General features: G+C 38.5%; 1 protein-coding gene across 2 annotated transcripts in view; it reads right to left on the bottom strand.

Annotated features, from left to right (window-relative positions):
- GLRA2 (glycine receptor alpha 2) overlaps positions 1 to 15,978 on the bottom strand; it is a gene marked incomplete at both ends in the record, with an annotated part of 121,329 nt that overhangs the window by 88,622 nt on the left and 16,729 nt on the right. The window contains 2 exons of one of the 2 annotated variants that reach the window (XM_082277533.1): positions 842 to 1,065; positions 7,918 to 7,985. In XM_082277533.1, coding sequence (XP_082133659.1) covers positions 842 to 1,065; positions 7,918 to 7,985 — 292 coding nt within the window. Of the gene's footprint in view, positions 1 to 841; positions 1,066 to 7,753; positions 7,822 to 7,917; positions 7,986 to 15,978 lie in introns of both variants that reach the window. The other variant, XM_082277532.1, reaches the window with a different exon arrangement.

The raw sequence follows: 15,978 nt of genomic DNA, 5'->3' as shown, positions 1-15,978 counted from the left end.
AAACAAATACTATCATGTTTGCTTTCCACAATGCAAGAAAGGCAAAAGCCAAGAAGCATTCCCAGCAGGAAGAAAACCCCGGTAAATTACTTCATTTTAAACAATCCTAAGAGCAATAATAGAATGGTTTGCATCTTTGGCTACCTCTATTAAGCAATTAATGGCTCACAGTAAGCTGAATGTCAAATGAATACTGCAGGTTGTTTGCTGCTGTTTATGCCCGTGGAATACAATTTTGTTTTTCTGCTTATGTCCCATTTCATCAGGTCATATCAAATCATATTTTGTCAGTGTTTATTAATTCAGCTAAATCTAGTCACATGACACACACTTCAATGCACTTAGTATTAAAACAAATGCTTTCCATAGTTCCAGGGTTTTTTTTTTTAAATGTGATTAGATACATACAATTAGCCAGTGACTTGCACGTCAAATTTATTGCATTGCAAGCATGTTTGTACTTAAAGTGTTGAGCAGTCATTTAAATTAATATTCCCCTTTACTTTTAAATTGCAACCCACAGACAACTGAAGAGATGATTTCGTCTTTGTAAGAGGAGTGACTCGAGCTAATGCTAATGGGAATTACTGAGGCATACCATTAAAGTTCTAGACAGCCTCAAGTTTTCAGCAAGACCAGGAAGTACTGCTGTGCCACTTAGAGACTATTTTGTAAAATGTTAGCAAAGAAACATAGGCAAATTTTCCTTCTACCCTGCTGTGACTAGGTCTCATTTCAGTTGTACACATGGGACAACAAAAAATTAAACATGCACATTGCATCCAGAAAAACAGAGAGGGAAAGAAAGGGATGAAGAGAAAAAAAAAATTAATTGGTTTACCTGATACTGTACAACACCTTTCCAGTTTTAGAAATTCTCAGCAACTTGTTGTCTGTTGTGACATCATGGAAATTTGCTCCTTTCTCATTGGCAAAGAATAAATCTGGCTTCCAAATAGAATCCAACATAGAGGGATCCAAATCCAGGGAATCATCAGGATATTCACTGTAAGCCAGACGTGAGTCATTCCACTGCTGTCTCAAAAAAATGTTCACTCTGTAGTCCTACAGAAATGTCATGTAAAAAGGTTACTAAGCCACCAAAACTGAAATCCCACTTTAGCTTGCTTTATGTTATTAGACTTAACTGCAGTATGAGCATTACAGCAAACATTTGTGTTATCCTTTGAACATCAGAGTTGTCATTTGAAAATAAAGTTGTCAAAATGCTGCATTGAACCAAACAAACACAACTGGTACATTTTCCAAATCAAAATTCCTTCAGTGATAAGAAAAATATTAACTGCAATCTCCACTATTAAATATAACCCTCTTTCAAATGCTGTGCATTAACTAAGAGATATTTGGAAATTCAAAAAGCATGTCAGCTAAATATGTACGATTTCATCAAAGAGTCTATAAAATTACCAATTTAAATAAATTGATTCCGATATGTAAGTCATTAATGTCTAATGTACTCATGAATAGTTTTTAATTCCAGTGAAGCCTAAATTGTATAGAAGAAATTAAATCACCACTTCTTATTTATTACTTGTTTCCTTTTCCTATTTACTGTATGCTTTTCTGTGTATGTTTGTTCATTTACTCCTCCCTGTCTGCATCCCATTAAAATTGGCCTAATTGTATTCTGGTTGGTGGTCTGCTAGTCACAACTGGGAAAGGCAGTAATTACTTAGAGGTTCATTTAGAACCAACATTAACACTGTGTCAAGAACTGGTTATTAAGGGGGAGTGCAAAAAAATCTTTCAGGTTCTAAACTCTCTGCAGGGAATGGAAAGAAACAAATTCTTACTCTCCTTATCCCAGATTTCCAAAGCCAGCAAATAAGATCTTCATCTCTCTGAAATTACTATTTCTAATTTGTTTGTGAACACCCTCTTAGAAATGCACCTACTCTTCCTCTAAAAGAAAAATATTTAATAATATTTGTACTGATTATATTAGCTAAAGAAATGCTTTATCAAATAATTCTGCTGACAGTACAAAGCATTAACATTTAGGATTTGCTTTATGGTAGCGGCTGTATATTAAAGTGGAAGCACTGTGGTTTTGACTTGGAAAATGTATGAGCTGACTGGGTTTTAGTCAGGTAACTGAACTGCAAAGGAAAGAACTTATCATCCCTGAAATGCAGATAAATATTCTCACTCTGATCAGAGCTGCAGAAAGCAGCTTGCAGACTCTGTGAACGAGCCCCTCCGAGCTTCAGCTTTTGCACCCTTTGCTCAGTGGGGTGGTGGAGAGGTGTGCTGCTGCCCTGACAGAATATTTCTGACATCCAAACTGATGCACGTTTTGATGCCAGTGGGACGATGCTTTACAATCTCAGTAGCCGAATAACTTTTCTTTCTTTGTTTTTCATTTTCATTTTGCTCTTGGGTAGATGTGATTCAAAACAGGAATGTTGACTAATCAGAGCAAGGCAGACCTGAGAGAGGTCTCAAGAATAGCATTTATTAAAGATACTTACAAAAGCCTCTATCTGTTTTTCACAAGTCGTTGTACTTTTTATGATGATCTTCTTTCAGACATTTAAATATCAAATAGTTACTTGCAGTTCTGAGCTTATAAAATGTCATCACATCTTGTGAGGATACACCATCCATAATCATACTATCCCTTATTTCTAGTTCTTAGAAACTGAGAGTGTCTTGTATTTATAATGTGTCTTTAAGCTATGTCTTTAAGTATTTATGTGTCTCAGAGTTTATATGGGACAGCTTTAGCTACAAGTCCAGGAATGCACTGATTCTAATTCTGCAGAAAAGAAGGCAGGAGCAACTGCTGATAGCATAAAATTGCTACAACTAGTTGTGAGACTGCCTTTAATTTTTCATTGTAATATGATATATAATGAAGTCTATGGAAAGCAGAGGGATTTTTCCCCCATGGCACAGAAATCATAAATAAGTTAGATTAGTAAATTGTATAGAAATATCTAAAAAATTCCTTTGATGAAATTCAGTGGTTGGTGATTTATATAATAAAAAACAGTCTGAAAAATCTTTATTCATAGAAGAGCTTGCATATGATAATATATATTATACCAAAATTATAAATAGTGCCAATAAGATTACACTATATTTTCCAATGTGTCCCTTCATAAATATATCAGAGCCATGACATGAATATATTTAGAAATGCTTTCCCTCTCCAAGCTTTGTTCTTAGAAGCACTACAGAACTGAAACCTTTGTTTACAGCTGACGGGCTTTGCATATATATGTATAGATATTTTAATGAGAAATAAAAATGTAGATAGAACATGTACATCACAAGAACAGCATTATTTTTTTCTCCTGTGCTTGCAGAATAAGAAGTTGAGAGGGATGTGTGTTTACACAGTCAGACCTAATCATGTGCAGAATTTTGAATTTACTTTTCCTGAGTTAACACTGTAACTATGTTTTGAAGGAAAATTCTCTTGAGGATGGTAGAACAACATGGAGTTGAGGCAGACTACAGTGTGTATTTTTCAAGGTCCTGAGGGTAGAAGTGGGTGGACTGTAGTAATGCACTCCTACACAACCACGAGTATACCTACTCTGCAAATTCTTTCTGACAGCACCACTGCTCTGAACAAGGAGTGTGGACCTGAAGATTCAATCTCAGTTGCAATACCAGTGTCAGCAATAGTTCAAGGCAACTCAGATAAACAATTTTCCTCTGTTCTCAAGCCATAAGCTCAGAGTAATACAAACATACTGAAAGAATATTAATATGATTAGATTTAGTAGCTTTATCTGAAGATTTCAGGATTTGATCCACAGATACACTTAGTTTGTATTGGAGGAATGTAGATAGATACCATCTTTCAGCAAATCCAAATCCAGATGCACTGCCCAGAGCAAAGCTCTGGATCCCTTTGGTCTCAGGCACTGCTGTGGCAGGGGGATGCAGGGGGGCCCCCTGCCCTGTTCAGTGCTACTTTCTGTCTCTGAACTAGCACTTGTCTTAGGTCTTAGCTTCCCTCCCATCCTCCCCTCTGACAGCAGTGGTTGCCCACGAGTTGAGTTGGGGGTCTGAAACAAACAGCAGACTCAGCTGGCCTCCCATGAATAGGAGGGGTTTGCCAAAAAGACTACTCTGTTTCTGACTCTAAATCCTAAATATGAATGGTAACTGAAAAGTAGAGGTTTGTGACCTATTCCAAGGCTGTGCAACAGAAAAAGCGCTTGGCTACCTCTGGGCATAAGCATGCAATGTGACCCCAGTGGCTTCAGTGGGAGCCTTTTATTTAAAGTACACATGTGAATTAATCAGGATCTAATAAGCTTATTTGTAATTATGGGGGGTTTTTTTCTAGCTGGGAGATAGTATCATACAGCCAGCCACAGCAAAGCTTTTAAAATTAAGAAATGGTAATTTTTTTCTGCTAACATGAGCACTCAAAACACAACTGGAGTTTGAATCATTTACCCTGACAGAGAACCTTCTGCATAGTGTCAATCATTGATTATAACACATACTAATAATGTCCTCACAGTTAGTCATTTTTGTAATTAACAATTAGCTTGTCAACGTGCAAACCACTCTTAACTTCTCCTACAGCTCATAGCTAAAAAATCCTGGTCATTAGGAATACTGAACATCTGAATTCTTTGGGATGCTGCCCAGGCTGATGAAGATTACTCTGTGATACTCAACTGCAGTCATGCTGTACAGTGAATTTTCTGCTGAATACTGCATGTGTAAATACTTACAAAAATAGATACAGAGTTTACTGGCATAACTGCTTTATTCAGTGAAGTTATTCAGGAACATGTTTTTCTCTTTCTTTGCAAGTCAGGGCTTAAATTAAAGACAAATAAACCAAAGAAGAAAATTTTCAACTATATATCTTGACTCTGGACCTTTTTTTTTTGCTACTTTCACTTTGGTATAATATATATCATTTAATAAGGAAGAAAAACATTTCTTTTGCAGGAAAAATAATCTATTGGGATACTGTCCCATATGTGCATTATAGAACAGAAAGACAGATACATCTGCATTTTGTTTCTCTAGATCTTTAGGAATAAAACTCATGAAGAGTCTGTGGAATTCATCCATCTGAAGCAGCATAAAATCCTGTTTTATTTCTTAATGTAAGGTTTTAGCTTTTAGAAGAGTGTGCTGGATATCAGTGTTGTGCTGGCCTTTCGTGTAGGGAGGAATTTTATCCTGTACTGTGTGTCTTAATCAGAGAACTGAAACTATTCCTGCTAATGTTACTGAGAGCCTGGCTTACTGAATTTAGCAGGTCTGGGACTGTAACCCTGTTTGCCACATTAATTTCTCCTACTGAAAGCTTCTCTGAGCAAGTTTCCATCGCCCAAGTTTCCAATGAATTGCTGCAGATGGTCTAAGTTATATTCTGATAACGTCCCTTCAGTGCATATGCATGGTTTCACTAAGCACTCCTCTCCTCTGAGACAGGAGTGTCTCTATTGAATTTGCAACCCAGGCTTTTAAATGAATTGTTTAGTTTTATGTCAAAACAATCAAGAGCATTTTATACAGAAAAATGATTCCTAGGAGTCAAACAAACTTGTTATTTATCACAAGGGGTACCAACAATTTTACCACATGATCATATCTATTTCAAAAAGGCAAAGTAGTTGGAACAGTAATTGATGTCTTCCTCTCAGAGCAGACTCCTAAATTAGTCACAATAGTCATTAAAGAAGTGACAGCATTAAGAAAATCAATATCAAATAATTGAACATCATCTTAGAGAAATCTTTCCACACTTTCAGCAGATATAATGAACAAAGCGAAATAAGAAAGCCAATAGTCTTTGTTTTCATCTACTTGAGTGTTTGGCTGTTTTCAGCAAAATGTGTTAATGGACATTGGAAAGGTGCACATTAACATATTTGATAGAAGGTAAAATGCAATGAGGGGATTTAATCAAAGCAATGAAGGAGTCTAATTAATGCAATCAGCATTAGGTCGTGCAAATATTTTCATTGAATGCCATCTTGTAAAGCTAGTGACGTGCAGGATTTTTGCTACTTAATGCTGATGTCTCTACACACTAGGATCAACAGACATAGCTGGGTAAAAAGGCTACATTCACAGCTATCTTCTCAGAATCCTTTAAACACAGAAAAACAATTAATATTTTCTGAAAACAATGAAAATTAAGTCTGTTGATAATTATTTTACATCTTGATATGTTTTTCTCCCTGTTATTTTTAAATTGATTTTAGTTTTCTTTTAAGATGTTTTTAAAATATTACAGATATGTAGTCTAAAGCATTAACTTATCTGTTTGTTTTATAGCTCTGTTTGTTACAGCTTGTCATTTATAGCAGAATCTTTCCCACACTATTAAAGAAAGCAATCTGGCCTAGCAATAACTTGCCTTTTATCTCTAGAAAACATTCAATAACACGGTGGGTTTTTAAAATAAAATTATTTAGGAGCAGAAGATTTGTGTTCCTATATTCCTTAAGCAGCACTTTCTGAAATGATGGCATGGATTACAATTGAATCTAAATTAATATTAAGCAAAATACATAAGCCAGGCTAAATATCTGCTTTTCCTTCATAAGACTTGCAAGGCAGTATCTATTCAATTTTATAAAAACTAGGTTTTTTTGTTTACTTCACATGGGTACCAGGTTCATTTTTAATTACCAAGATCTCAATCCTACAGGAAGCCAAGCACTTTTATTGCCTCTGGCTTCAGCAAATCTAGAAGGACCTGGAGGCTGTGTAGGAATCTCTGAAAAACCGAGCTGTGAAACTACATTGCAATTTCTTCAAAAGTGCCATAGATATGAGCACCTAACAATTATTATGGGTTTATCACATTATTATGATAAATCTGTTGAAAATATCTCTGTGGATTAACCCCCATAGTCAGCTGTATGTAGGCTTGAATAAAAAACTGATCTTTTTTTATTCATTTTTGAAAAAGATTAAAAAACTCAGCATCTTTTAAGATGGAATCAGAACTTTTTTTCTTAGCAAATACTGAAAAAAGATAATAGACTGATAGACTTCTAGACTAAAAAAATAAAAAAAAAGTTGGATGAAAACTTCAATTTGCTTTTTTTTTTGTTTGATTTTGTTTATCCTAAATTTTGTCAATTTTTAAAATGAAAATCTGACTTCTTTTTTTTTTTTTTTTTTTGACTGTGTCCTTTACATTCAGTCAAAATACAAATTTCAGTCAGGTGGAATCCCGTCATTTCCTAGTACTTATTTAACCTCAAAATACCTAAGTCTTATATGTTCTAGTCATTTGACTCAAATTTTACACTTACTTCTGTTACTGATGTGGCTGCTATTCACAGCGATCTATCTCAGTTCAACAAGACCATTTTTCTGCAGCAGAAGATAATTCAGCATGTGGTGTAAAACACACTCAAATATGGTGCACTTGGCAGGGAGCCTCACAGCTGAGCTCCAGCCATTCCTGTCTCTCCAGAGCTAATAAAACCTGAAAAATCAGGTTTGCACACACCTATATTTGCTGCCATCACAGTCACTACAGACTGTGGTGCAGTCCCTGTGTAGGTGTGTTTAGGCTTGAAAGGTGAGTTTAATAATTTATATATCTCTTTATATATATATATATAATTATTTTATATGTATTTTATGTTATTTTATTTTTTTTTATTCATCTGGTAGTTTTTTAGTAGCTTCATAACTTAGTAAATGTCCCCATGTCCTGAGCATCTCTATTCTACATCACATCCCACTCCTTCACAAGATGGCTTCAATGATCAGTCCCACTCACCATTGTAGTTTCTGCTATTGAACCAAAGCTGTTGATAAATATGTTGCAGGTAACATTTACAGGAGGACCTGCAAGTTGAACAATAAATAGAAAAATTGACAGGTTGTGTTCATGACATATATTAAGTATTGTTGTTCTCTTGCCAATGGCATCATAGCACTTACCATTGTGGTTTCTGTGACTGATCCAAAACTGTTGATAAAAATATTGCAAGTAACGTTTACTGGAGGACCTGTGGAATGCAATAAAAATGTTGCAATATACATTGAAACAAAAGTACAGATCCCTCAGCCTCCGTACAATCTGGTACAGATGTGGCTGAAAACAAGCAGAAAGTGAGTTTTCCCAAACAGATCACGTCAATTTTGATCAAAAGAGAAACATTATCAACACTAATTTATTTAACCTAGATTCGTTGGAAGCAGTTATATAAACACACAGAACTACATCCTTGCATTTAGAGATTCACAAGGAAATTGAGGGCTTTTTTCTTATCCACAGTACCAGCGCAGAATATACTTTAGCACTGCAACCACTTGTCTCTCCCTTCCTCCAGGACTTAAAGTTGAAAGGCTATCTCTCCACATTTACTCCACTCTGTAGGCAGAGGTTTGCCACCGAAATTCCCAGCAAAGGACGCTTCACATTGACTCCAGTCCACAAGAAGCTCTTCGTGCACCTGATCTTGAAGTGTCTGGCTTGCCATAACCAAATATTTTAGCAATATCTGTTCTGGCTTGAACAGATAGCTTTCATTAAATAGCTATTTGTATTCTCTTCTCTCCCACCACCTTTGCTGTTATTCAGGAGTCAGTGACGTGTGGCAGAATGAATGGAGACTTAATATTTAATTGGTTGCTTATTAGCCTCCTTGATTTTTTAGGTGTGATGAAATAAACAGGGGTTCTCAACAGAATCAAAAAGGGTTAATGCTAAAGGCCTGAATTTCAGTGACACAGAAGTTGGTACAAGCATTGAGTAACAAGTACTTTCTTCTTTCTTTTACCATTATTATTTTTAATGACATCATATTCCGTATAAGTGAAAATAACGTCAGTGCAGAGAATATAAGTATCCCCGTTTGTTTTACAATTTAGATCTGAAATTTATTTACAAAAGATGGAAACATTGTTACTTTCTTTTTTGAAAAGTGGAAAAAAAAACTAATGAGCCCAGTGAAATCCATTGTCAACTTCCTGAGTGCTAGACCACCCACCTTAAAGGAAACAATCATGTTGGTTTTGGGAATCAAAACATAACACTAACATGTTTTGAGGCTGTTAAATTCCAATGAAGTGTGTTGTGCAACTCAGTTTTTTACAAGAATTGTTTTTAAACCACTTCCTTTTTGTCTTACAAGTGTATTTTCATTTCCAGTACCAAGCCAAAACCAAGCCAAATAGTCTGCCATTCTCCCTCCATATTATAATTTTTGTTCCTTTGAATTGGCGGCATTTCTACTAGCTAGGCACCTTGAACAACGTATTTCTGTACATCCAGACATATGGAATCACTGTATTGTTGAAGCTGGGAGAAACCTCTGGAGATGACCCAGTCCCCCTAGTCCATCTTGTCCCAGAGCAGGATCAGCTAGAGAAGGTTTCTCAGGACTGTGCCACATCAGATTTGGAATATATCCAGAGATGGACACTCCACAGCTTCTCTAGGCAACCTGTGCCAGTGTGCAGTCACCCTCACAGCAAAATGCTTCTCTTATGTTTAGGTGGAATTTCATGTGTTTCAGCTTGTGTCCACTGCCTTTTGTCCTTTAACTAGGCACCACTGAGAAAAATCTGGCTCCCTCTTCTTTACTTACATCCCATCAGCTATTCATGCACATGGTTGAGATCCCCCAGACCCTTTTTGCTCCAGTGGCCTCAGCAATCTCAGCCTCTTCTTGTATGACAGATCCTCCAGTCTCTTAATTACCTTCATAACATTTTGCTGGACCCGTGGCAATAAGACCATGTCTCTCTCATACTGGGGAGCCCAGAGCTGGACTCAGCATTCCAGGCGTGTCTCACCACTTCTGAGCAGAGAAAAGGATCCCTTCCCTCAACCTGCTGGCCATGCTCTGCCTAATGCAGCCCAAGAGTCCATTGGCTGCCTTTGCTGCAGGGGCACGTTGCTGACTCATGTTCAGCTTCGTGTCCACCAGGACCCCCATAGCCTTTTCTGCAAAGCTGCATTCCAGCTGGGCATCTCCCACACTGTTCCTTCCAAGGTGCAGGACTGCATTCCCTTTGCTGAACATGGTGAGGTCCTGTTGGCCCATTTCTGCAGATTCTCCTGGTCCCTCTGAATATCAGGAAACTCTCTAGGGCATCAACCATTCCTCCCATCTTATATCTCCTGCAAATTAGTTGAGGTCACACCATGTCCTATCATCCAGATAATTAATGAAGATGTTAAACAGTACTGGCCCAGTACCGGTGCCTGTAGTACAACAGCAGTGACTGGCCACCAGCTGGACTTTGTGCTGCTGATCAAAACCCTTTGAGCATTGCCATTCAGTCAGTTTTCCATGCCCATTTATCTGGTTTGTTCCAAAAATTCCATGTTGTGAGAGACAGTGCCAAAAGCCCTGTCAAAGTTGAGATATACACTGCTCTGCCCTCATTCATGGAGCCTTTCAAGTCGTCATAGAAGGCTATGGGCATTCCAAGGAATGATTTCCCCTTCAGAAATCCATGTTGACTACCGCCAGTCATCTTCCTGTCCTTCACATCTGGAAATGGCTTCAAGAGGATTTGCTCCAGGCTTTGAGGTAAGGCTGGCCAGCCTGTAGCTCCTGTATTCTCCTCCTTGTCTTTCTTAGAGATAGGAGTGACGGGTTTTTTTCCACATGATTAGGAACCTCCTCCAGTTGCCAGGACCTTTTAAAGATAATTAAGAATGCAACCACCCAGCTTCCACTATGCTATGCTAAGCACTTGTGGGTGTTTCCTATGTGGTCTCATAGACTTTTCTGTGTCCAGTTTGCCTAAGTGCTCTGTAGCCTAATTCTTCACCACTAAGCTTCTATTGATCTGGACTTTTTTACAGGTCTCAGTGGCATGGGATTCCTGAAGACCATTCTTGACGGTAAAAACTGTGGAGAAGGAGGCTCACAGCTGTTGTCCTGCAAAGGCCATCATACGTGAGCATCAGAGTTCCAGCTCCTGAGTGCCAGCAGAACCTAGCAAACATGCTTAACTATGTTAGGAAAACATGGCTTATGTATTTTAGGAAATACACTGCCACATCACAGACTGCAGTCCAGATGTGCATGAGTAGGTATATGCCAGAGCACTGTATCTTACAACAAAACAAATACCTCCCTCCATTCCCCTACCTAATTATAATGTCTTTTACTTGCCTTCTGCTGATAGATGTGGAGCACTATAAGAACTCAGTAAATTCAGTAAAAAAATGGAGAGATCAGGTTTGTTCAAGTTCCTCATGTGAGGAACTTGAATATAAATAAATTTATGGACCTGACTGGATACATCCCAGAGTCTTGAGGGAATTGACTGATGTAGTTGCCAGATCACTCTCCATGATATTTGAAAAACTGTGGCCATCAGGTGAAGCTCTTGGTGACTGGCAAAATGGAAGCAATGCACCCATTTTTAAAAACAGGAGAAAAGGGGACCCTGAGAACTACTGACCTTTCAGCTTCACCTCTATGCCTGGGAAAATCATAGAACAAATCCTCCTAGGAGCTGTGCTAAGGCACATGGAGGACAGGGAGGTGACTTGGGACAGCCAGCACAGCTCCATCAAGGACACCTCTTGCCTGGCCTTCTGCAGTAGAGTGACTACATCAGTGGTCAAGGGAAGGGCTACAGATGTTATTTATCTGAACTTCTGTAAGGCCTTTGACACAATCACCCACAACATCCGCTCTGGAAATTGGAAAGGTATGTAAGGTTTGTTCAGCCTGGAGAGGAGAAGGTCCTAGGGACACCTTATTGTGTGTTTTTAATACTTAAAGCAGGCCTGTAAGAAAGATGGGAACTTTTTTTTTTTGTGGGCCATTCTGCAGTAGGACAAGGGGTAACAGTAGACTAAAACACACTTCATCCTGTAAGATTTTTCTAATCTAATAGTTCAATGAAAATGAAAGCATCAAACTTCTGTGAAGTATATACAAGGTTTGAGAACACAATCTAAAAATCTTCAAAGGCAAAGGAAATAATTAATTAGACTTTACTGCCTAAAATCTAAAAAGAGTTTACATTGCATATGAAAAATAAAGCAAATATACTTTATAACTAAATCCTTTTCTCCCCCTAGTTTTCCTTTTGTCACTTCCAATGTAACAAAGTAACAGTCCAGGTGCCTTTCAGGCACATTCAAGATAATCAAAGTGTTCTTTGAGTCATAAGGAAAATGTTTCTTGAAAGGACTCTGGCAAAAAAAACACCAAACCAAGCCCAAACCAGGCAGCTAATGCTCAAATCAACCAGAAAGTACATGTCTGGTATTCTGATAAACAGCTAAGATATGGCTTCTGTTCCCTGCAGCTCCCTTTCCCCTGCTTCCCCAGAGGGGCTGCTGCTGCCAGTCAACAGGACTCTGATACACTGCCTTCTTGAAAAACCCTGACATTATAATGTATCACACACCTCCTGTGACTTCGGGGCACTTAACACTTACAAAGTCCCTGGCACTCATCTGCTCACCTTACCCATGAGAAAACTGAATATACGGAATATTGCCCTCAATTTGCTGCGGCACATTGCCTCAAAACTCCAGTGCCCAAGGTGTCTGTGATCTTATTGCCATCTGGCTAGAGCAAATCCTTTCCTTAGTAGCTGCCAGAGGGGGTGAATCCATCCCAATGCATGGAAGAGTCCCCACATGGAATGATGAGTGCTGAAAGAATATATTTGAGCCCCTTCCAGATCCTAACTCCAGCCTCTGCTGAATATTCTTCAGTATTGATAGTGCACAGTCAGAAACCTTGCTTCATTTGGTACATTCTTGAGAAGATTTACTTGTATTCTTTCAATAGAGATTATCCTAACTGCAACTAATCGTATCTGTACCCTCAAGTTCATCCCAACTCTTGTCTTTTTTGGTGTAGAGTTTCCAGGTTGCAGCTGGCAGCCTTTTCTCTTCACATTAATTCCAACCATATAGCTAAACTGCCCTTAGTGGGAAGGGAATATTATAATGATACAGGAGATTTAAAATTATACCTGTGCACTTGCCAATTTTCTTTGATATGTGTATTTATTAAGGGATTTTGTAAGGCAAACTAAAATACAGTACACACAGAGAACTAGACATGTGGAAGCAAAAATAAAAGATAATGAGGCAGAACCACCTTATAGAATGACAGTGGAAATGTTGACAAGATATTTACAGATCTGTGAGGAATCTTGTATCATTTTCTATATGTAGTATATTCTACTCTACCTTCTCACTTTGATCCTTGTGCCAATGAAGAGTTTTTTCCCACTATCTCAAAATGTTTATTTTGTATATACAGAGGAGGAAGATGAGCCAAACCTCCTTTCTCCCCTGACCATGGAGAGCAGGATAATCAAGACTATTTGAAAAGACTAAAATCAATCCCACCTGAGCATGGAGATAGATCAGTAATCCAGGAACAGGACCAAGGGGCTAAGTGGGGAGGCAGTGATCCCACCAGAGACTGAGAATCCCTTTGTCTGTGGGACAGGGATTTATGTCACAACTCAAACAAGGGAGGTGATCAAAATGTGGATGATGGCAGAACAAAGACCCACATGCTGATGTGAGCACCAGTGACACAAATCCTAGGACAGCAGAGAAGGATAGAGGATCTTTTTGGAGAAGGTTTTTTAAATGCGAGTTCTGGAGACAGCTGGGGTTTTGGAAATCATTTGTCCCCAACCAAACTGAACAACCTCCAACATCATCAGAGTCCTCATGAGACCTGAAACAAAGCTAACCCCTATGGAGGCCCCTGCTTCTGCAGCTGCAGTACTACAGGTGCCTAAATTACCACTTCAAGAGCTTGCCAAGGCACTGCAGGCACATCCCTGTGAGGCAGATGAGGATAAACTGCTGCTGGGACACCTCAGCTGGCCATGGTCATTAGACAGGGACAAGTTGTTCATCATCCTAGCTCCTTCTCTCCTCAGAGTGTAGCACACAGGATAAAGACTGGAGAAGTGGTATCAAAGGCAGCTCAGCCAGTCCTGTGGCCAGTGACCATGGGCCAGTGAGACAAGGGTGACTTTGATGCACTGAAAAACTTCCTCTGAGACACAGGGATACTGCAGCTACTCCAGAAGAAGTGCAGCTGCACACTCTTTTTCAAGGGCCCATATAATGTGTAGTCCAAACTCTGATGAGAAAATTCACATGATTTAACAAGTTTGCTTAAGGTTCTAGTAAGAAATAAGGAGGCAGACCACAGGTAGCCTTTTTTTGCAAGAACCTAGGTAAGATTTCTCTCTTTCCCTATCATTTTGCCTTTGGGCAAAACCAATCTTTTCCTCTATTTAAACATCATCATCTCATTAGAGTCTTAACAGATCAGTCACAGGAGGCAAAATTAATGGCACCAGGACAACATAGTTACCCTAAGGCTTACAAATCAAGGTGAAATTTTTTTTTTGGGTAGTGATTCCTTTGTCTATGAGGTTGTCTTTCTATGGGATTTCTGTCAAGTTCATCGCCCTGACTGCCTAAGTATAATCATGCTCAGTAAACAGAGAATTCCTTCTTCCTTAGAAGTGTTCAACACAATCCAATGTGGATTATTAAGCTTATGTCACTTATTATTAATTCATGATAATAATACCTACTAAATAAACAAACAAGCCTCCAAATTTAAAAAAACCAACAAACAAAAAACAACAACAACAAAAAAAAACCAACCCAAACCAAAAAATTTGTAAGGGCAGAGGTTTCAAAAAATGCAGTAATTGTATGGTACTTTGCACTGATTCAATTTGCTAGTAAAACCAAATAAAGACGAAATTATTCTTCTGCTTCATCAAGCTAAAACCAACATCCTCTGAAAGTTCATCTGTCATATAAAATAACTTAGCATGCCAAGAATACCATTTGTCCTGGTAGGAATATGGCAATGATTTTGGGTGCTTACTGTTGCATTCAACCCTCAGAGTCGTATTCTTTGTAATCAATATATATTTATGATCAACAGCCTAAGGCTAAGAGCCACAAAAGCACTTAGAGAACCAGAGAAAAACCTGAAGAGATCTTTAGGTGTCTAAAATCTTTTTAGGACTCTCATTCCCATCGATATCACTCAGTCCAAGAATTACCAAGTGTCTGAGAAATACGTGTGAGCAATACCACTTATGAAAATGGTATCTTTCAGACTGGGGGAGACACAACATGCCCTACCCATAGACGGTGAGATACAGAGGCAGTTCTGGATGGAATCAGCAGGAGAGCATGACAGATAGCAGAAAGTACAATTTTTCCCTAGTTCCAGCTTCCTGTTTCCAGAAGTGCACATGCAGGGACGCACACAAATATACATGAACAAAATAACAAAAAGAGAACTCTTACATGAAGATTTAAGCTGCTTCCCTTCACTTACTTGAGAAGGCATCTGAGCAAGTATGTGGCCTTATGAGATGACCTGGATGTAAAAAGGGCATGTAATATTTCAGAACTGAAAGCTCTCCTTCAGCAAAATACCACTGAGGCCTCCCAAGACAAATACTCCAGTGATTGTCAGGTCCAGGTGATTATAGGAAGAGTCACAGAAAGAAAATTCTCTGGAGTAAGTACTGCTAAAGCCATCTCTCTATATATATACATTGACACAGTTCGAACTCAAACAGTGAATAGTCAATTCCTGAAGTGGTATGTGAGTTTTCAGCTGTGGGACTATTGCTGAATGTAACAGGAGTCATGCTGGTAAAATCCTATCAACATTTCAAGGAAGGAGAATCCCTGCTAAGATGCACTTTTTTGTGCCTTAAAGCTCTTGTGAAAATTGTTGGATTGGCATGCTTCACATTCAGTGAATGCTTTTGTCCATAGACCCAGTTCTGGAAGAGAAAGGTAAGTCACACTCTACAAAGCCTCCTCAGTTCTGCATTTGGCATTACAGGATAGGCCATATGAAGTGTTCATTCTTCCCTGACTTTCTGCTGAGGCTGATAACAGAAACATACATTACTGTCAGCTCTGGCTTACAGTGGGTATATCCACATAGTTAATCTAACAGGCACTGAACAAGAACAATTTTTGGGCACTATTTTATCTCG

The sequence above is a fragment of the Coloeus monedula genome, assembly GCF_965178545.1.
Source record: "Coloeus monedula genome assembly, chromosome: 3".
Classification (NCBI taxonomy): domain Eukaryota; kingdom Metazoa; phylum Chordata; class Aves; order Passeriformes; family Corvidae; genus Coloeus; species Coloeus monedula.
Note: the sequence above shows the minus strand (reverse complement) of the source record. Positions and strands in the feature narration are given on the sequence as shown.